The sequence below is a fragment of the Gymnoscopelus braueri genome (genome assembly GCF_963280865.1).
Source record: "Gymnoscopelus braueri genome assembly, chromosome: 20".
Taxonomy (NCBI): domain Eukaryota; kingdom Metazoa; phylum Chordata; class Actinopteri; order Myctophiformes; family Myctophidae; genus Gymnoscopelus; species Gymnoscopelus braueri.
The window spans coordinates 27590661-27613368 of NC_137622.1; the positions used below are offsets into that span (position 1 = coordinate 27590661).

Sequence of the window (22708 nt, forward strand, 5' to 3'; positions counted from 1 at the left end):
GGAGCAGCGTGTTTGGACGAGGGAGTTGCCACACAGAAACGCACTACTCTGATTGGCTCGTCCGTCTCTGAACGTGATACCTATGGGTTTTGAGTGTGTGTGCGTGTGCTGTGGGCCCGCCCACACCATTAAAGATAAACGGTTAAAGTTTCCTTTGAACTCAGTGGATTTCCATGAATTGCGGAGTTGTTGTCAGAAGTGCAGATGCGAGGGATTGCAGATCTTCGGTAGACCTCAGAGACACAGAGGAAGTTTGAACTAACAAATCATGAGCACATCAACTGCAGCCAGCGCCACATCAACGAGGAATTGTCTTCGTTTGGACGATTTCATTGCAGGATGGATCGGCGGTGAGTGTGTGCCAGTGTTGCCATGTCCGCTTATTATAAGCGACTTTGGGCTGAAAGGTCACTTGTAATTTACAAGTTGTAAATATTGGTGGTTGTGGTTTTTTGGGCTCGTTTCTCGAGTCAAGTGTAGTTACTTATTTGGGCCTTGTGTAGGCTAATTAGTATTTAAACCTAGTGGTTCTCAAATATTTTCACGTCATGATGGACCCCCAAATTTAATATGTATTTGTCCCCTGCCCTTACCCACATCTGAAAATGTTTTGTGCCAGATTCGTGTTACTCCACATTTAATTTCAAGATTTTTTGAAAATAGCAGATCTGCGTTGTGAGCTTGTAGATCGGCTATTTTCAAATAGCTTATGAAGTGTTCATGTGGCCTAGTTAGTTGCTTCTTTTGGGCTTGTTTTCCTAGACCAGGTTGCTTGTTTCTCTCACAAAATATGGCAACGCTGCACAGAAGCCTCTCTGTTTCCCTCCGCTGCTCTGTTCTGGGGAGCTGGCCTAGAACTAATATTGCTCACTCATTATAGAAGGCCATATGGCCTCAGAATGCATATATAGCCTACTAAATTTTCAATTGACCAATTGTAAATACGCTTCCTTAACCAACTGTTTGACCACAAAGTAAACTGATCTAATAGCTATATGAATATAGTATTCTAATGTTTAAGTTATATTAAGGTCTGCTGCCATTCCCACATTCCCACTGTTTTTGCTAAAGAAATATTTCAGAAGACCGCTATTCATTTGGAATGCAGAATGCAGGATACCTCCACTAGGGGCGCAGTTTGACACGTTAGGCTATTGAATGAAGTAACATGTAGCCACTAATATTTCTAAACGTCCATAATGGCTTTTAAATCATATTTGAAAATACGTTATGGCTGACTGCATCTCCTGTCATACTGTACCTTTTGGCCATAAAAAAAACAGCGCAGCCTTTTTCCCCACATGCATGCACAGCATATTGCTATTATGTACAGTCCAATAAATAGCATTTTGCTCAAATTGATTGATTGATTGAATACTTTATTGACAAGTTTGATAACAGTACACGAAGTACAGTCAAAAGTTATGCAGAAAGGATAACACAAAACTCCCTAGGTTTTTTTTCTTCTCCATTGTGCTCCATATTGATTCATCAGTAAGACATACAATACATACAGTAGGCTACATTACAATTACAAGTTATAACAAGTAATACAACACAAGGAATAAGCAGGTATAGGGATACTTAGGAATTGTGCTGAGAAATAGCCTGTCTGCCCAGGTTAATTTCAAAACACCAGTGGTGGAAAGTAATGTACTCAAGTACTGTACTTAAGCACCATTTTGATGTATTATTACTTTACTGGAGTATTTCCAATTTTGAATACTTTTACTTCTACTCCACTACATCTCAGAGGCAAATATTGTACTTTTACTCCTCTACAATTATTTGAAAACTTTAGCTACTAGTTACTTTCAGCCATGGCTATTTGAAAATAGACGATCTAAAAGCTCACAACGCGTTGCTTTGCGACACGTTGTGAGCTTGTAGATCTGCTATTTTCAAAGGATTTTCATACATTTGGAAAAATGTGAAATGGGATATTGTGCATAATGAGTACTTTTACTTTTAGTACTTAAGAATATTTTGATGCCAAAACTATTTGTACTTTTATTCAAGTAAATTGAGTACAGAACTTTTACGAGTATTTCTACATGGCGGTATTGATACTTTTACTCAAGTAAAACAATTTGAGGAGGCTACTTCTTCCATCACTGCAAAACACCCAGAAACATCAATGTATGGATTTCACATGACTATGCTGATGGTGACGGGCCATAAATAATACATTTTAGGCAGGAAGCCAGGGGCCATATAAAATCTGCCCTTGTGCCACAACTGGCCCCTGGCTGGACTTTGGTCAGTCTGGCCTACATAGACAGAAATGCATCCCTCCAGAGGGTTATTTCTCAAATCTGCTTCCGCTTTTGCACAGACAGATGTATGCAGTAAAGATAAGGCAAAGCTAGACAGTTAAAGGAGTAGTTCATCCAAAAAATTACTTATTTTCTATTGATTACACACCCCATGAAAATGGCGATAATTTAAGCCAATAATTTAATTACGGGAAGAAATATGCTATTGTATCCAGTAGAATAGGAGACTCAAAGAAGTCGCAGTCTCCTACCGGAAATGCACCCGGTCATCAAATTATTGGCTCAGGAATGCGTAAAAAACTAAAAACTGTCCATGAATTTAAGGCTTCACGGGGTGTGTAATTGATAGAAAATAAGTAATTTTTTGGGTGAACTATTCCTTTAACATCTGAATTTATTTTTCACCCCCACCAGGTGGGGTTGCATGTGCTCATTAGAATGATTTGATTCTAATGAATATTCTTCATTAGAATAAGAGAGAACCCTCTCTTATTCTAATGAAGAATATTCATATGCAAAGTATACTGATTGCTTCTTAATGTGCATTGTGATTCAATATTGTAATTTTAGGAAGGTCAATACATATGCAAGGCAAAAAAGGCAAATAGATATAATGTAGCCTACTATTCATCTAAACTGCCTATGCAAGATGAAAGGCCTATATCAAACTATTTTGACACTTTTGTTATCACCAGAAACTTGTGATTGCTTTTGCTTAGTGAGCAGGATTACTGGCACCCATTCTGGGTTCCAGTAAGACAAAAACACTACCCCTGTTTTATGTCCCAAGCCCGCTTGACCGTCTCTAATTCAGACTTCACATCCATATTTAAAGATGTGCAAAAAAAAAATCTTTAATGTCCTGAAACATATTTAGTACAGTCCTATATAGCAGGGGTTTTCAACTGGTGGTCCATGGACCACTGGTGGTCCGTGAAGGAATTGCATGTGGTCCCTGATCATGCGTTTTAGAGACATAGGAAAGTGAAGACAGTCTTTTATCTTTATTCAATTATTTTCCTGTAGTTGAGAAACAGTGCACTAAATGGCCTGCATGTGACCTATTATGATGTGTCAATGTTGTAATTTACTTGGAAGTTGGAGTTGAAGAAATTCCACAGAAAGTTCTAAAGTGTACCAGGGATCATCATTATTAGGAAATGCATATCGCGTGTGTGCTCGTGTGTGCTCGTGTGTGCTCGTGTGTGCTCGGCGCTCATACAATCAGTATATCAGTTAACATGAGTTTAATATGGAAGGTTGGATAAAGTAAGAGAACGGAATTAGGGTAACCGTGCGATAAGAATAGATTAGTGGTCTTTTTTGAGCTCTGGACCATTAGCATATTTCAGTTAAATAATGACCGATAAGGCCTTGATATAATTCGTAGCACGTAGGATCATTACATTTCAAGATTTTCCTCCCACACCATGCCTATTAATTCAAATATGTTTTTTTAATGGACATTTAATCAATTTTATTTATTTCCATTTTTACAAAAATCCCATGGACCACCTGCAGACCTAATTATACCATGGACCACAAGTAGTCCGTGGACCACTGGTTGAGAAACAGTGGGATGCATAGACATGAGATGCATAGACATGGGATGCAACAAGTCGGAAAAAAAGAACAAAAAAAAGAATCTTAGCCCATATCCCCACCCAACACAACAACAGTGGTCCCCAGGTTGATTCTTAGTCAGGGTGGTAGTCCCTGGTTCACAATCAGTTGAAAACCCCTGCTAGATAAGACTAACATATCTCTGCTGTCCAGCAGGAACCAGCTAACTCCAAAATCAAAAATTTTCAGGAAATGAAAAAAAGGGGGGGAAAATAGAGTTAGGAAGTTTTGTTCATCATTGATAAGAACAGCTGAATGGACCTCCAAGCTCACAATGAGGTTGGCGGTCAAAAGGGGGTGAAGCCTGGAGTCAGCAAAACCAGCTAACTCCACCCCCCTTTGCTGGAATTAGCTGGTTTAGCAGAAAGTTTGAGGATCCAATGGAGTTAGCTGCTTTTGTCAGAAGCACATTTTAATACTTTTCATTGGTTCAATTATTATTATTATTATTTTTTTTACCAACACACAGACGTAAAGGGTGTTCAATAGCACTGATTTATGGGGGGGAAAATGCAAAAGCGGAACAATGGAATTAGCTGGTTCCTGCCGGACAGCAACGAATAATTATGTATATAAAAAAATATATTATGTAATGACATTTTGTATGTTTTTGAAACAGAACTGGAGTGTGTTTGTGCAGCACAGGAAGATTCAGACGATATTTGCGTTGCTGATGCTTTTTTATATATTGTGTGGCAAGTTGGCAACCCTTGTGATACAAAATCAGAAATCTAATGTGAGCTCAAAAACAGAGTGATTGTGACTCAGTCTCTAACTTTGTTTCTTTTTCTGCCTGCCTCTTCCTGTCTCTTTCTGTTCTCTCTCTTCTACAGGAGCCAACAGTGTGGTTGTGGGCCATCCGTTGGACACAGTGAAGGTACCTTCAACCATCATACCCTGATTTTACCATAGTTTAACCACTATTTTGTACTTTCCACTATTTTTGATAAACATTTGACAATGATGACATGCCCAAAATGAGGATGCCAGGTGGTTAAACGTTTATTGAGGTTTTTTATCCTCTATTTTCAACAACTAGTGTTGTTTCAAATAGTTTGTTTGAACACTCTGTTGAATAGCCCTGGTTTGATTATCCTTTGTTCCTTTGTGTTCAAGAGCAAACCATGTATTCATAGTGCTTTACAAGTGTATCAAATCAAGGAACAATAAAGTATAGAAAATGAATAAAAAATGGGAAAAGTAAATCATATTCTGCTGTATTGAGTTACTGAATATCTGGGTGCACTGACTTTTTTCCCCTTCCTTTTCATTTAATTCCCATCAGACACGTCTACAGGCAGGGAAGGGCTACAAGAGCATGTTTCACTGTGTTCTTACCATCTATAGAAAAGAGACCGTAAGAAATATCACTTGTTGGCTCTTTTATTCTACGTGTCTTACTACTGTACCTTCTTTCTCTTCTCTCTATTTCTCTCTGCCTGTGTTGTCTGTGTTGTTCTCTCTTTTTTTCACACTCATCTGACCTCTCACTGTGTTTGCGTCACAATCTGTGACTTTGTTTTCATTAGGGTTCATTTTTATTTATTAGGTTTTGTTAAATAATAGGCTTTCATGTTTGTTGGCCACCTGTTTGTTTCCGTTCTTTTTTCCATGTGGACAGTGATACGTGACGTCGCACCCTTATCGTAGTATCTTTTTTGGCATTACATTCTGGTCATTTACGCTGAAGAGAAGATTAGTTGGCAGTATCAGACATTATGCAAACGGTGAATAAAGTACATCCAAAGTTAAAGAGGCCAGGTGATTGCCAGAGACAAATATCAAAGGGAAACAGAGTCCGCACACTGGATCCAGCTCCAAAGGTATTTCTTATTACCACCCAGGTGACGTTTCAAGCCTAGTAGTCTGAGGAAACGCTACTAGGCTCGAAACGTCACCTTTGGTGGATGGTGGTTATAAAAAAAAACAAGACGGCTGGATTGAGGAGATAAGCATTGTGTGTGTGTGTGTGTGTGTGTGTGTGTGTGTGTGTGTGTGTGTGTGTGTGTGTGTGTGTGTGTGTGTGTGTGTGTGTGTGTGTGTGTGTGTGTGTGTGTGTGTGTGTGTGTGTGTGTGTGTGTGTGTGTGTGTGTGTGTGTGTGTGTGTGTGTGTGTGTGTGTGTCAGAGAGAGAGAGCGTATGGCTTTACTATATGTACGGTATATATGGCTGTATATACAGTATATAGCTTCAGAATATTTTGAAATTCGAATATTCTGAAATGTTATATTTCAGAATATTTTGAAATGTGTTTGAATATTTATGCACATCTCTAATTTGAACTTGTTTTATAACTCATTTTTAATTATCTTGTAGACCCAGCTGTCTATAAGAGAGTCAGTATCTGTCTGTGTGTCTGGAGCTTATCTCGTAAACCGTTCGACTGATCAGTACCTCCACTAGTTATTTGTTTCACGTGTTTTATACCGTTATATAACTTTTCTACCCATCGGTAACCAAATGTTCTAAAGTCAGGCATCAGTTCCTCTGTAAATGTGGCAATGCACCAGTCCGCCTCACATTTGTCAGGGATCAGATTACTTTTTAAGGCTGAGGACAGCTGTGTGTTGTTGTTTTGTCAGGTGTAGAAACAAGTAAAATGCTTCCATGCTGGTTCTTCAGCCATCTTCCAAACACTCCCACAAGAGGGGATCTCATTTATTATTGTTATTATTATTATTCTGTCTATCTGTCTGTCTGTCTGTCTGTATCATAAAGTGCAGACATGATTGTAATGTTTCCTCTTATGCCCTTGTGCAGATTACTGGTTTCTTCAAAGGCATGTCGTTTCCCCTGGCCAGCATCACCATCTATAACTCCATGGTGTTTGGCTTCTTTAACAACACCCAGCGGCTCATAAGCAAGTACCGCTATGGTGACGGGAGGCACCCGTGTGGTATGCTGGACCTGACAGTGGCCAGCATGTTAACTGGTCTGGTCTCCGTGGGTCTGGGAGCCCCTGTAGACCTGGTCAAGATCCGACTACAGATGCAAACACAAACAGTTCTAGCAGGTATGTGCTGTGTGCTGTACTGTTTTGTGTGATTAAACTAAAATATGTTCTTTTACCCCAAAGTTACCTGGTCAAGATCAGATTACAATAATCATATTTTATGATGTCAGAGGAAAATGGCTGCTGTGTGAATATTATTAATTGTTTAACTGTGGCCTCATCAAGATCAGACTGCAGTCTCGGCACATTTTAGCTGGTGAATATAGGCAGGCAGGTGAACTGGCATACTGTTTACTTTGATTGATTACGCATGATGGTTTATTTGTTTGAAAATAAAGACACATCCTTAATTTCAAAGTTACATTACGGGACTTTGTCATAATCAGTTCCGTTCTGAGAGGTGAGCTGAGCTTTTGCTTGTGACTTGTGACTGGTTTCCTTGTAGTGAGGATCAGCCCCATGTCAACCTATCCCGCTGGACCCACAATATTTATCACTCAATAAATTCTATAAACCCTGGTAGGTTTTACGGCCCCTGTCAGCTGAAGGCCTTTGGAATTCTCCTGTTCAGTTCCCTGGCTGCAAATACAGAGTTACAGACCAAAGCTGGCTGCAAATACAGACCAAAGTCAAAGATGTCTAAAATGGGCTGTACAAGAGATCTTACAACACTTTAACCCTAGTGTCCCTATTCTGGGCATGTCATAAGAGGAACATTCAGTGGAAATAGCCGATCTATAAGCTCACAACGTGTTGTGAGCTTGTAGATTGGCAATTTTTTATGAAGATATTTGGTGTAATGGGAAACAAGTAGGGGGCCAAGTACAGAACCCTGGGGAACTTGGTTAAAGACATATATAGGATTTAATTTTGGGCTCTACAGATAAGAGTATGATTATTGGTAGTATGATAATTAGGAAGATTAGGAAGTTATGGAATTATCTGTGACAGTGTCACAATAGAGTAGCCTTGAGTTGTGACCATCTGTTGTGTCTAGGGTGTGGTGTACAGTCACTCTGATTCACTGTAAAACCATAAACCGAGGTAATTGAAATCAGGTTAAATGTACTGTAAGTTTTATTGTGTTTTATTTGCTTTTATGACCTCATGCTCATTTTGGCTGTGTGTGGCATTACACAACGACAGACTGTGTTGAATGAGTTCAAAAGTGCAAGTACTGTGGTTTGGTTCATGACAGTTTTGGCATTGGCTCAGGAACACTGCTTGAGATGTTCTATTACAAAACAGACAGGGGTGAAGACATACCTCCTAGACGGAGTAATAACAGTAATATTCACTTTGCTGACTCACTCAAGTAGGCTGGGTGTTTTTCATGAACACGTGGCTGTTTGCAGGGTGGACTGTACAGTACCGTGGACATTTCCATGGTCAAACCAACCACTCTGCCCTCTGCCTCCTCACCATGCTTAGCATCCCTCAAAGTTCAATGACTTCTCTCCCAAAGGTGAAAGATACCATGTCATACTAAAATACAATAAAAAAAAGATAAGCTCCTGTTGACAGTAGGCTGTATAAAGCCTAATTACTTCGTCATGAGACTTGCAATGCCAAATGACGTATAAATGAAGTATAAATTAGATTAAACCTGCTCATTTAACCACCTTCACCTCTGTGTCACTATTTTGGGCATGTCATGATAGGAGAAACATTTTATATTTTTAAAAAATCTTCAAAAATAGTCATTCTACACGCTCACAACGTGTCGCATCGCAATGCGTTGTGAGCTTGTAGATCGGCTATTTTTGAAAATCTTTGAATAGGGCTTAAGTGGTTAACAAGCAAGATGATAAAAAAGAAAAAAAAAGAACATGACCACATTTCACATGTCTGACGTCCACCCACGTTTGTATCGCTGTTACCCAGAGAACCTGCACCTTGCCGGCAACACGTCCACCGGTGCCAACATCCCCCTCCGTTCTGTGGACGTGGCGGGCCAGAGGCTCTACAGGGGCCCCATCCACTGCATCAGCAGCATCCTGCAGACCGAGGGCGTCCAGGGGATGTACAGAGGAGCCGGGGCCATGATACTGAGGGACGTTCCCGGCTACGTGCTCTACTTCATTCCCTACAGCATCTTCTGTGACTTGTTGAGTCCTGACGGCAAGACCAACCCTCATCCTTGCTCCATCTGGGTGGCTGGAGGTCTAGCAGGTAGATTGTGTGTGTGTGTGTGTGTGTGTGTGTGCGCGTGAACATAATTTAACCCATTAAGGCCTGAGGCCGATTCTACAAAGGCCTTCTGCAAATGCCTTCTAAATCCTAACAGCTTCCTGAAAAACGTATGTTGCTATAGCCGTGGTTCTCAAACATTTTCATGTCAAGGACCCCCAAAATGATATGTATGTAGCTCCGGACCCCCCCCCCCCATCTCAAGATATTTTGTTCCAGGGACCCCCAGAAGCAAAGATTTGAGTTAAAAATGTTTGCTTTAAAATATATATTCAAAGATTAGCAAAAATCTTCACGACCTTTCAAAATAGCAGATCTACAAGCTCATAGCACGGCACAAAGTGACGCGCTATGAGCTTGTATATCTGCTATTTCTGACTAGCCAACCAATGTACTATATTTATACAGCTAAAATCTAAAATGACACAGACGCTCTGGAGGAACCTTGTGGACGGCTTCCTGCTTTAAGAGAATGGTTGTAATTAGGTGTGCTTTTTTGTTTATTCGTGGGCGGGATGAAAATAGTTAGAGGTCTGCATAATTAAAGAAATACCAGAAAAATGGCTCTTCTGGTATGTTTTGCTCAAGATTACTATCATCATGGTTGTTCTCATTTTTGGGTGAAATAGATTAAAGTGCTTTAAAGTGTTCCGACGTTTAGCTGACTGTCTTAGTTACGGTGATTGTAGACTGCACAGTTTTGTCCGTCTTGTGTTCATTACACCCGGTACGATAGGGGAAGAATCTTGACCACTGGCCAGTCTGTATAAGTTGCAAGCAGCATGCATGCTCCCTATTACAGATCACAACAACTTTTTTAATTTAGATTCAGAGGAACTTACACAGGGCACAGATTTACAGTGTGCTTCTGCAGCAGAACAATATACAGTAGAATACAAGAGGCCATGTGGAGGAAGTCTTGGCCGTGTGCCGCGTGGGGGAGTGTTTGGCTTCAGAAAGCCCACATTGTTTTGTTTGGAGGGAAAATGCCTTCCAGATGCTGACACCATACTTGTGGAATACAGTAAAGGCTGGAAACAGCTGCAGCGCATGCAGAAAAATTTGGAGATGCGCGATACAAACTTTATGATGGGATTTTGAGGCAGGATATTGCAACTGCAATGTATGGAAAGAAGTTTAAATTTTTAAATCAAAAGGGGAAAACAAATGTTTGTTATGGTCAGTTTGAATGTGACAAATATTTTTGCTTTATTATTTGAATGTTAGGATTCTGTAAAGCACTAGAATACATAACCTTGTGTTCTAAACTTAAGCACCTCTCTGTCTCATGAAAATTATGATGACAATTGCAATGGTCAATATTCAGATTTGTATGATTAAATTCAATATTATACTGTATATATTGATACCATTAATAACATAACAATTTGTATCGGTTTTATTGCCTATTCTTTGCTGCTGCAACAGGCCAGTATCCACCATCAAACTGAAATATGTTATACAAATATTTTGTTATATATTGAGAAATGTATTTATAATTATCCTGCTTATAACACAGTTACTTATGAAGAAATCAATAATTTGACACAAAATATCGTTAAATATATTTAGTTGCTCTTACAAGCTTCCGCTTCCACATCAACTAAACAAAGGCAGAACAGTGGTCTGTTATTCAGAACAAAATGCCTTAAATCAGTATATAGAGTATATTAAAAATAAAAGTCACGTTATCACCTACTGTAACTGTGTTGTTAACTTAATGTTTCAGGCTCCATCTCCTGGGTGACTGCGACACCAGCGGATGTGGTAAAGAGCAGAATGCAGGCTGATGGTCAGCTCCACAGGAAATACAAGGGTGTTCTCCACTGTATTATACACAGCTACAGGAGTGAGGGGCTACAGGTTAGCGACTCCTCTTTCATTAATACACAGTACAATCTGTCTTAATGTAACTTAGAGAGTGTACATATGGAACCAAATGGACCCGTAAAGTTACAAATGTATACATTAACACTGAGGATTAGCAACAGGGAACAGGGGACAAGACCATAATGATAATTTGTTTATCGGAGTAAACATTTCTAAGAGATAACGTACAGATATGTAATATCACCTACTACACCTACAGTATGTACTAGTGCTGTAGTCAAAAGTCCAAAATAACAAACCGTCCAAAGCAGATGTACTACCAGTATTCATGTTTACATGAAAAGGAACAGATGCTATGATCGTTTAGGACTTGGAAAGTTCAGCGCCCTTACTCTGTATCTTCCTGGAATTCTAATTCTGTGGTAGTAGCCTTCATTGTATGCGCGCACGCTTGCGTGCATGTGTGTTTCCCTTCGCTCTCTGTGAATGTGTGTCAATGTTCTTTCAGTTATGGCAGCGAGCCATTACATCAGCACACAAACAAACAAACAAAAAAAACTCTTGAATTGGTACAGTTCTACAGAACTGCCACCTGCGCAATACTGTACATGGAAAGAGTACTTAGAATATCCTACTCAAGTAAAAGTGCTGTTGCTCGACTTAAATATTACTCAAGTAGCAGTGAGATTACTCAAATAAAAGTACAATTGTAGCTTGTTTGAATACGACTCTGAGTAACAGTTGACCTGAACTTACCCATCCTGACGTAACCATTTTTCCAACCAAATCCTTAACTGTAGTAATTCTACTCAGCTTTCTTATAAGCTTTCTCAAAGACTTATGAGGGAAAAGAGGTTAAAAGAAAACTTAAATGGATCATCAGATTGTGACATAACAGCAGGGGCCGAACACACAAAGCTCTATAACTACCGTATAACTATAATGTTGTTCATTGTTAAAGTTGTGGTGTGGACTCTGCCATCTACTTGAACCTTTTTTTTTATTTAATTTTAAACAATATATTTACAAAGTATTAATGCTTGGTGTGTACTTTGTGCTTGATTTATACTTAATTGCGAATAGAATGTATGGTACTCAGTACAGAGTACAAGTACATGAAAAAGCTACTCACTCTCACTCACCCCTTCTCATTTCCACATAGATCTATGTGTCACGAGTCTCTGCGAGTCACCTGGCATGACCTTGGTTAGTGACCATCTATGGTCACTAACCCAGGTCATGGCAGGTGACTCGCAGAGACTCGTGCCCGCCACAGTCACAAGATCAGAACACACATAGTGCCAAGAGCAGTGTCAGGTGTCACTTTGTCCACGATTTGTCACAATTTGTCAGTTTTTCAGTTCTTAGTGCAACACAACACCTGAACATACTATATATTTATACCCGTCCTACCGCTGTGCTGTGCAATACAGTAATAGTGTTGGTCAAGGTTAGGTGAAGTTAGGGCAGGGCTGCAAAATGTATGGGGAATGCAATTGTGAAACCATGCAATTAATTCAAACATTGGTCAACCTTGCCCTCGCCTCGCACACAACGGTTAGTAACCAGAACATTGTAGCAGCCATCTCCACATCCACCAGGCTGCAGAACAAAACAGAGGTCATTACAGACCCTTTGAGCAAAGACATAACAATAGTCACAAAAATCCTGATGACCAATATTGTATAAATATTGTAAAAAATTACAATATTAAGCAAAGTAATCATGATTTTGATTTTAGCCATAATCGTGCAGCCCTCTGATAGATAAACTTGAGTAACTATTGGTTAATTGTAGAAAACAGCTGATGTTCTGTGTTGAAACACCAGATCAATAGGCAACAATCATTGCATTTATTTTTTTACAGAACAGTCTCAGCCAACTCAAACCATTATTGTCATAGACTGATGGTTGGATCAATATACTAGGGTTATTCCAGGGCAACTTCTGTAGAATCTTTGCCATCCAGGTTATATAATATTTCTCAGAAATTGATCATTTATATTATTGATTGAATTTGATTTGAGACCCTTAACCTTTCATTAGTTACATTTTATCTTGATGGAATGATAAACTTGAACTTCAATGCTTGAAATGGTCATGGGTGTGCTGGCGACTCAGCCAGTAAGTGCACTTACCACACTACTGCACTGCTTAATATCTCTCTCTTTGATCTTCCCTCCAGGTGTTTTTCCGTGGTGCATCAGTTAATGCCATCCGAGGCTTCCCGATGAGTGCGACCATGTTTCTGAGCTATGAACTCTCCCTCAAGTTCTTCAGAAGCCTTTAATGGCTGTTGGAGTAAAGGAAAAAGATTTTGGTATTAATGGAAGACAGAATGATTGGCAATTGAGCTCAGCTTAGTAAATTGTGAGAAGTGTGGTAGCAGTTTTACTCCTATGAATCCAGAATTCTTGGTAGCACTTAAGAATTAATTCCAATGTATTAACCAATGAAATCTAGAAAGGTACAGAGATTACATAGTTATACTGTCAGTATTTGTTTAAAATCTCAGTGATAAACATGATAACTGTATATATAATTTAAAGAAGTTGTGTTCTTTTATTGTGTATTTTCAATAATACACAATGAAAATCCTAAACAAAGGGTTTACATAAGGTAGTGGATTATGTGTTTATTACTTGTCACATCTTCCTTTGTATGTTAAATACGTTACTTATGAAAGCCCATTTATACTTAATGTTAAGTACAAGTACAGATACAGACGGAGCCTTCTGTCCATGTTGTGGGTTTGTCCATCTTGGAACATTTTATGAAAGCTTACAGATGAGGACAAAATGGAGCAGTACCACCGGAAATCGCTTCAACTAAATGTAGTTCAAGCGATTAAGACTTTGTTTTTTCTTTTAATGGCATAACATTTTTGGGAGAAGTTGCTTAAATTGGAGAGAACTTTTAAACATTTATATGATGTCACTTTGCTAGTACAAATAGTTATTACAGAACAGCTCTTTCTTAACAGGTACACTATTATGACCTGATTGACCGTTGCTGTTTGTTAAAAAAAGAAGAAAACTTGACTCTGAACTGCCCTCTAGTGGATGTATTGCTTAACATCCATGCCGGCATAGGACACATGAATGTATGTAAGCAGCGACGGTTATATATATCGTTTGAAACAGACATATTTATTTTCATAGGTAAAGGGAGTATGAATGGGCCTTAAAGTAAAGTTTCATAACACCATATTGTTGTGTAATTGGAATGCCTTTTCTTTAGGTTGAAACCAAAAGGCCATTGTAAAGTAAAGTGCTCCATGAAGGCCGTGTGTCCTACAGGGCCTAACCCTGGTCAGACGGGGGATCACAGATCACTCATGAATTATATGGTAATATTTGCGTTGCCCATTCATTACAAACCCTGTCAAATATGAATGTGTTTCATTACACATCATCTTTACAGCATTCTGCATTGTTGACATTGATTTTCTATTTCTGTGCATCCCATGTTACTGAATATACTTAGAATGTTTCTTATATTAAGAAAAGCAAGGTTTTTTTTTTTAACTAATTAATGGATTCAGGTACACATTATTCGCACACAGTATTATTGCTTTTCAGATTCACCACATTAATGGATCATCATTATCCTCTGAGCAGCTAATCAGTATTTACAAGGACTGCATGTAATTGCACACAAATAATGCCTTTGCCTACTGTCATGTTTCTAATAGTTGTCTTAAAAATGTTTCTATCTCATGTAAATATACATATGTAAATAATTTTAAATGGCATTCCAGATGCTGGCGAGATGTTTTATTGTAAATAAAGATTTTAATTACAATTTAAAAAGCCTTTTTGATTCTTTCAACTAGGGCTGCAACTATATTGATAGATTCTTCCATTAGGCGTGAAGCGTGTTTTTGTGGTAATATAAAAAATATATATCAATGAATCAATTAACTACATAAGCATTATTTTATACTGTAAAGCAGATGGTGTCATGCAAAATAGTGAAAATAGCAGATCTACAAGCTTACAATGTGCCGCAATGCCACGCACTGTTACATTACATTACAGTCATTTAGCAGACGCTTTTATCCAAAGCGACTTACAATAAGTGCATTCAACATAGGTAGGCAAGGAAACTACTAATCACCAGAAGTCTAAAGTGCATTCTCTTCTAAAACAAGCAACTAAGAGTATACCTAGCGCTAAGGTAAAAGTGCAATATATCAGCTACCTACTTTCTTAAACGGATGAGACAATTAGGAAAATCAAATGAGCAAGAGCTAAAACAAGTAAGTGTATCTCCTCACTGTGAGCTTGTAGATCAGCTATTTTCAATATATATTAAAAAAATAAAAACTTATTTGGAAACTTTTCACCTGTAATGACATGCCCAAAATAGGGATAGATTACTTATCTTATTTAGAACAATATATATAATCGATTGGATCAATTAGTTTGATTAACCACTGCTTTCAACCCTGTCCACAGACTTGTCTTACAGTGAGGATGTATGTAGTTTGGGGAGGTAAGTTAACGAATCGCATAAAGTAATGCATACATTACTAATACAAATTGAGTAATATTACAGTTACTATGTCAAGTAACATTACGTTGAGAAACAGATTTTGTATTTGTATTGTGATACATTTTTTGATTTGTGATTCAAAATACTTTTTGATGTATTTTCACCCATATACGATTACAATTATGAGTGTTCTTAACCATTTCTATTTGAAAGTTCATGTACATTTTGCATTTTTGTGGATAATGTCATTGATTAATGACACTTAATCATATGATTAAGTTTAATTTGTTTTACTCTGGTCTCTCCACTGGCAGTAGACCTACAGTACATGATTCCCTTTGTGCTGTGGGAGGTGCATTTAGCATGTATCTAATAATGTAATTCTGAATCATATGTAAATGATTTGTTAACAAATTGAGTTGGTGGGCTGAAGCCCTGAGGGTGGCTGCCATCCAAGCATCATCCCAGGCGTCTAAGGTGAACATGGCTGAAAGGTTGAGTGAGGAGGTGAACAAGGCTTGTGTTCTCCAGGCCAGAGGAGATCTCCGGTGTAGCCAGCTGGTCCTCAGTGAGAGTGGGGTCCAGTTCCAGTACCAGTACCAGGGTGAAACATTTAGGTGATCCACATGTTTTCAACCAATTTCCAACTACTTGTAGAAATGGATCTGTACAGTATATTTCATTTTCTTCCTCTGTTCAAGCATACGCTGCATCCTGTAACCATGCAGAGCCGTCAGACCAGGAGCTCCTCCCCACAACTGTGGAGTCTGGTTCTCATGAAGAAACCCCCCCCCCCCCCCCCCCCGTGCGCGCGCGAAGCGCCGCGTTTTGAGCTTGTAGGTTTCCCCCCTGACAGAGGCAATATAGTGCAGGTAGACCAAAGCAGCATGCAGTGTTTTGACTAAAGTTCAAGGTCACTGGGGTCACAGACACGGGGGTCACGCACATCATGTGGACGTGAGGAAATGAGGATTAAAATATGACCCAGGAAGTATATAGGGCAGTGGTTCTCATACTGTTTATGTCAAATTAATGTGTATTTGACGGTGACCATGGACCCCCATCTGAACATATTTTGTGCCACCGGACCCCTTAAGTGAAAATGATTCCAGATTTAGTTCGACAAGCTGCTTGTTAACTTTTCTTCAAACATCAAATATAACTGTCCAGAAGAGGATTTGAATCTAAGTTTCTCATAGCACTAGCAGCTGCACTAACCACTAACCAGTTGGCTAAAGCACCAGCAGGTCCACTAGGGAGCAGTCAGATATGTGTTACATTTATACCAAGCTCATGGAAGTGATGTCATTGGGCATCCAGGTGTCAATCAACTCTAGTCAACCTGGCAGGTTTTGAGAGGAAGTGGGACAACAACAAAAAAGCAGGAAGGAAAACAGGTGAAAACAAAGATGTTTATAAAATAATCTGGTAAATGTTGTCACCAAGAGCCAGGGATAATTATCAGTGTGGATACATCTGCATGTTTGTGTGTTTGGAGCTGAGTTTTTGCTGAGTATTTCTACCATAACCAGCTGACATTAATAACTACAAGATGGGCTGTGGCTGGCCAACTAACTCACTAGCCTGGAGGAGAAGAGAGTCTGTGAGACATTTCAACACGTTTCTGAGTGAGTATGGACGCTTTCTGAGAACTGTAATGACATGGACATTTAGTTAAAGTATAGGACCTTTAGCCCTAGAAGGCTGTGATACATTTCACCGCCACAGGAGGGCATAGGAGTGATCTATGGTTTTGTATATGGAATACATGGAATGTATGTAATATGACAGCCATTCTAGGGCTAGGACCGTTAATAATGTTGTGGTGTTTTGGATAGTGTGGCCAAAAGTACTTTTACTTTTGGTACTTTAAGTACAGTTTGATACCAATACTTTTGTACTTTTACTCAAGTAAATTTAGAATTACAGACTTTTACTTGTACTACTTCTACATTGCAGTATTAATACTTTTAATTAAGTAAAACATTTGAGTACTTTTTCCACCACTGATGAAGACTCCACGGGCGACCGCGCCTTTGCTGTGTTGGCACCCAAAGCTGTTGCAGTAGAGGTGCTCAGGACTTCTCACTGCTTACCAGAGGAAGTGCACACAGACAGACAGGTGGGGTATTATCCAGCACTCAGACAGACAGGTGGGGTACTGGGTTCTTCAGCACACAGACAGACAGGTGGGGTACTGGGTTCTTCAGCACACACGGGTGGGGTAGTGGGTTATCCAGCACACAGACAGACAGGTGGGGTACTGGGTTCTTCAGCACACACGGGTGGGGTAGTGGGTTCTCCAGATCATCTTGTTGGGAAACTGTTTGCAGTAGCTGTCTAAAGTTTTCAGTTCAAAGGAACTGAGAGACAATACTTTCATTGAGGATTTCAAATCAACTCCAACAAGCCTTCAGGACAAAAATAAATGTGGTTTGTGAAGCTAACTGTTTAAAATGTTCCTTTGGACTGGATGGGTCCTTCATGTTAGAATCATTTAGAAATTAAAGCAGAGTGATCCACTGCTTCTTTCTCTTTTTCATCTGTGATTGAAATGTCACTGAGAGGCCTGTCACAATTATGATATAATCGCCGTTATAATCGTTTCCATGTTGCAAAATGTTCAAATCAAAGGTTTTCCAAAGTAGTGGAAATAGCTGATCTATAAGCTCACAACGCATCGCAATGTGACACGTTGTGAGCTTGTAGATCGGCTATTTCCACTTTTTTTAAAAACAATAATTCTGAAGATAACATTATTAAATATGGCCTATTTTGGCTATAGTATATCATTTATTTAAATTATTGGTATCATTCATTTCTTCGTATATTTAAGTTATTTGTCATATGCAATATTTGTTTGCAAAGCCTAAAAGCTAAACATAAAATGTATTTAGGCCTACATATTCCAATGTTCACAGAATAAAAGACAATTAAATTGTTAATCACAATTATTTGTATGACAATTAATCGTCAAGTGGAATTTCATGATCGTGACAGCCCTAGTCACTGATGTAGGATCTGATCCTAATACTCCTTACTATTGGTTGATTGTAACCGTTGTAAACACTGAACTGTTTTTCTTTCTCCACCCGTCACTCGCAGTGGATTTCTTGTCTTCTCGCCACCTCAAACTGAATCCAGACAAGACCGAGCTTCTCTTCTTCCCAGGTAAGTCCTGCCCCACGCAGGATCTCACTGTTTCCATAGACAACTCCCTGGTGGCTTCTGTTCTAACGGCCAAGAACCTTGGTGTTGTCCTGGACAGTCAGCTCTCATTCAAGGCACACATTGCAGCGGTCACTCCATCCTGTAGGTTTACACTCTACAACAGTGGTTCTCAAACTTTTTCATGTCAAGGACCCCCAAATTGACAATTATTAGCCCGCAGACCCCAATTTGAAAAGATATGCCAAGGACCCCCATAAGAGAAGATTTGTACGGCTCTAGCAGTGATTTTCAACCATTTTAATTTCAATGACCCCCAGTTTGACATGCATTAGGCACCCCCATTTAATGGCATTTCTATCTCTTCGACCCCAATTTATGTTGTAAAATCAATGTTAATTTAACTCTGAGAGTGCACAAATGGAACCAAATGGACCCTAACGGGGACCCCCTGGAACTCCCTCAAGGACCCCTGGGGGTCCCCGGACCCCACTTTGAGAACCAATGCTCTACAACAGTCGAAGGATCAGACCTTTCCTCACCCCGGAGTCAGCCCAGCTCCTTATCCAGATCTGTCATATCAAAACTTGACTACTGTAACTCGCTCCTTACTGGCCTCCCGGCATGCGACTTAAGCCCCAGCAAATAAAGCATGACTGGTCTTCAACCAGCCAAAGTTTTCCCCCCTTCTCCGCTCCCTCCAATGGCTCCCAGTTACTGCTCACACAGAGTACAAATCACGGATGCTGGCCTACAAAGCAACCAAAGTCATAGCCCCCGCCCCATACCTTCAAATCCTGATTCAACCCTAACCCCTCCCGCTCACTCAGATCAGCTAACACAGGGAAGCTGTCAGAACCTTCGCTAAAACATCGAGGGCAAACGCTCCACACGTCCCGGACTCTTTGTCAAATAATATAAGAAAAAAGCAAAAATGTTGAGCTTGTAGATCTGCTATTTGCACAATATTTATCTGTGGAACCGAGTCAAGCTAAATGTAATGCCTCAACTACTACAATTCCAAGTGCTTGTCAGGGTGGGGGTCCCCTGTTCAAATAGGATTATTTTGGAGGGTCCCCAGTTCAAATACGATTATTTTGGGGGTCAGGGCCTGACCCCCAAATAACCCCCCATAAGGATGAGAACCACTGGACTAACACACTAGCCTGGAGGTGAAGAGAGTGTGTGAGACCCTTCACATTCTGCTCCATTGCTGCTAGCGACTGACCTAGACGACCATGCAGACATATAGCCTGGTAAACCCTCCCTCCGGAAATCTCATTTCCATTTGATTTCAAATGGAAATGAGATTTCCGAAGGGAGGCTTTACCAGGCTAGCAGACATACCCTGGTCATTTGTTCTCATGTGTTTGTTAATTTCTTGACCATAATGTTAACATTTTGATTTAGATAGCATGTTATGTAGACAGATGCTAGGTTCAGTGTTTACCTGGTATCATATAGTTTCAATGTACAGATAAAATTGTGTCGCAGATCAAACTTTCTCATAGATTTCATAGATAGCCTCATAGACTACAGCGCTGTCATCAGTGTCGTGTTGGATTCATGTTAATGTGTATTTTCAGACATTTAACCACTTAAACCCTCAATACTTAGAAAACTTGACCTTTGGCTCTGTACTTGGTTCTGTTCATTTTTCCCTCTACACCAAATCTCTGCGATGCGTATGTAGATTGGCTATTTTACGTCAAATGTTTCCACCAGAATAGGGATGCTATAGGGTTCAAGTTAATGTAAAAAAGAAGAAGTTCCTATCACACAAAGATTTGGTTGCCCCCCTGTAGTAACTCTGAGGACCCCTTTGGGTCCCGGACCCCCTGTTGAAGACCCATGGTTTTTAGACTGATGCTAGGTTCTTGGTTTACCTGTGATCCTAGTTTACTGAGTCACTACACTGTCTCTCTGCATTCTATGTACTGTGTATGTGTTTACCTTGCTTAATGTAAGTTGCTCTGGATGAGAGAGTCTGCTAAATGCCTACATTTTAATGTCACTGATCTACGATTTGATCCTTAATATTGTATTGGTTGATTGTGATGATATTTATCAGTGGTGTAGCGTTACGGCCCCAGTGCAGGCTGTTTAGGACATATGTAGTTTTTATAGCTTATGAAGGCTGGACACACACTGTGTGTGTGTGTGTGTGTGTGTGTGTGTGTGTGTGTGTGTGTGTGTGTGTGTGTGTGTGTGTGTGTGTGTGTGTGTGTGTGTGTGTGTGTGTGTGTGTGTGTGTGTGTGTGTGTGTGTGTGTGTGTGTGTGTGTGTGTGTGTGTGTGTGTGTGCGACACACTTAATGTTAGTTGTTAACTTCTTTGAACACAGTTGTACATTAGAGGTGCAATCTGAATCACTCACAAAGGGCCATAGTTGACCCAACACACAACAGGTGGGCACTAAATTATAAAAATCTTCCTAACCACTCCACGGTCGGTGACCACTCTGGCAGAGCAGCCAGAGTGTGACCACTCTGGCTGCTCTGTAGGATCTGATCATCTACTGTTGTAAAAGAGCCCCAGTGAAATGAATGGATCATAAATATCACTGTGTGCATCGGTTTGTGACCTATGACCTTTGTGTTTGACCTCAGTGTGGATCCATTGTTGAGGGAGTCGATGATCCTGATGCAGAGAACTCCACCTTCTATCTAGACCATGCACAACCTGGTTGAGTGTTACCAGAGGGTAAGAATGTAACCCTAACACCACACCCTGCCTGAGTGTTATCAAAGGACATGACACCACAAAACGACATTATTTGAGATTAAAAACAGGTTCTATACACCCATATTTTAGTTGTATGGTTAATTGGGCATTGTATTAAAGGTAGGGTAAGTGATTTGCTTTGGTTAAAATAAGTGGTAAATAGCTCTATATTCTGATAGTACTCATTGCTATAGAGTGTTTGTTCAGTATTAGGAGTCTCCTTGTCTCTCCAGCTCTTTATAAAACAGAAAATGCATTTTCGTTTCAGTTTCAGTTTCATTTCTAATTTTATCCAACCAGGACAGAGAACTCAATCAGGATACAGATTAAACAAGTGAAATTGGAAGTGATGACACTAAGAAATGAGCAGGCAAAATTGGAACTGGAACACTATACAAATTAAGCTTACAAATGGGTACTTTCTCCTGATTGGCTGAGATTTTGACACCTACCGAAAAAAAGTATTTTTATAGAATATAGTATTTTAACTTTTTAACAAAATACTTTTTGTTTTAACCAAAAAATATCACTTACCCTACCTTCAATTAATCTATTATTGATTTAGTTGTTTTCTGTAATAATTATATCTGCTCTCCTCCCAACACACACACACACACACACACACACACACACACACACACACACACACACACACACACACACACACACACACACACACACACACACACACACACACACACACACACACACACACACACAAAAAGGAGCACAATGGAAATCCTTTTGACAGATGTTTATTCATTATGCATTTGTGTCAATAAAGATGTCTTGAAATCAAAACCCATCTTTCCATGTTTTTTGACAGTATTATATTAGAGTAAGTTGTCATGGGATACTATGTAGTGTCCTATGACATGAGTTTTTTTTACTATATTGATGGTTATATTGAACATAGCATAGTATGTCATGAGGTTTTTATGTTGTAACAAAGACATTGAATGGACGTGATTGGCATCAATTCAATGTAAATTTCAAACAGGCAGAATGCTGTCTAAAATCAGTTAAAAAAAACTGAATGCAGTTTGGCTCAGTTTATAATTGTTCATTAATGTGATATGCTGCATGCCATGAGTGATATATATATTTTTCAGTTAAACTTATTTCAGATAATCAGAGAGAAGTTTACGGATGGGTGTAATACCACACTGTCTGACAACCTTATAGCCACTAATTATTTTATGTAAAGACCTAAATTAATGTAAAAACCCAACAGCTAATGTTGTGTGTTTGATTAGAAAATAACTTCAATAATTTTGGTCACCTAAAACTAATAATCAAATTACTTAAATATGATGAAAAAACAAAACACCACATTAATAATTCTAATATTAATATGGTAATATTCAAACATTTGAATATTTGTATCTTTTGACCAGCCAGCTCTTCCTTCAACATCAATTATTACCTGAAATAATTATTTTATGTGA

The 22708-nt window shown here is 39.3% G+C and overlaps 1 protein-coding gene across 1 annotated transcript; it reads left to right on the forward strand.

Annotated features, from left to right (window-relative positions):
• Positions 1-193: 193 nt before the first annotated feature.
• On the forward strand, positions 194-14652 carry slc25a48 (solute carrier family 25 member 48). The gene is made up of 7 exons (XM_080416196.1): positions 194-350; positions 4733-4776; positions 5185-5256; positions 6660-6912; positions 8737-9024; positions 10772-10905; positions 13058-14652. Exons 1-7 carry the CDS (start codon positions 269-271, stop codon positions 13160-13162), a joined length of 978 nt encoding a protein of 325 aa, XP_080272322.1. The 5' UTR covers positions 194-268; the 3' UTR covers positions 13163-14652.
• Positions 14653-22708: the final 8056 nt, after the last annotated feature.

Bases quoted from the DNA above. Each gene is read 5' to 3' on its own strand.
- slc25a48 (XM_080416196.1), top strand. From the start codon at position 269: ATGAGCACATCAACTGCAGCCAGCGCCACATCAACGAGGAATTGTCTT. The intron at 4,777-5,184 runs GTACCTTCAACC...AATTCCCATCAG, and splicing joins ATCCGTTGGACACAGTGAAG to ACACGTCTACAGGCAGGGAA. The intron at 6,913-8,736 runs GTATGTGCTGTG...GCTGTTACCCAG, and splicing joins AACACAAACAGTTCTAGCAG to AGAACCTGCACCTTGCCGGC.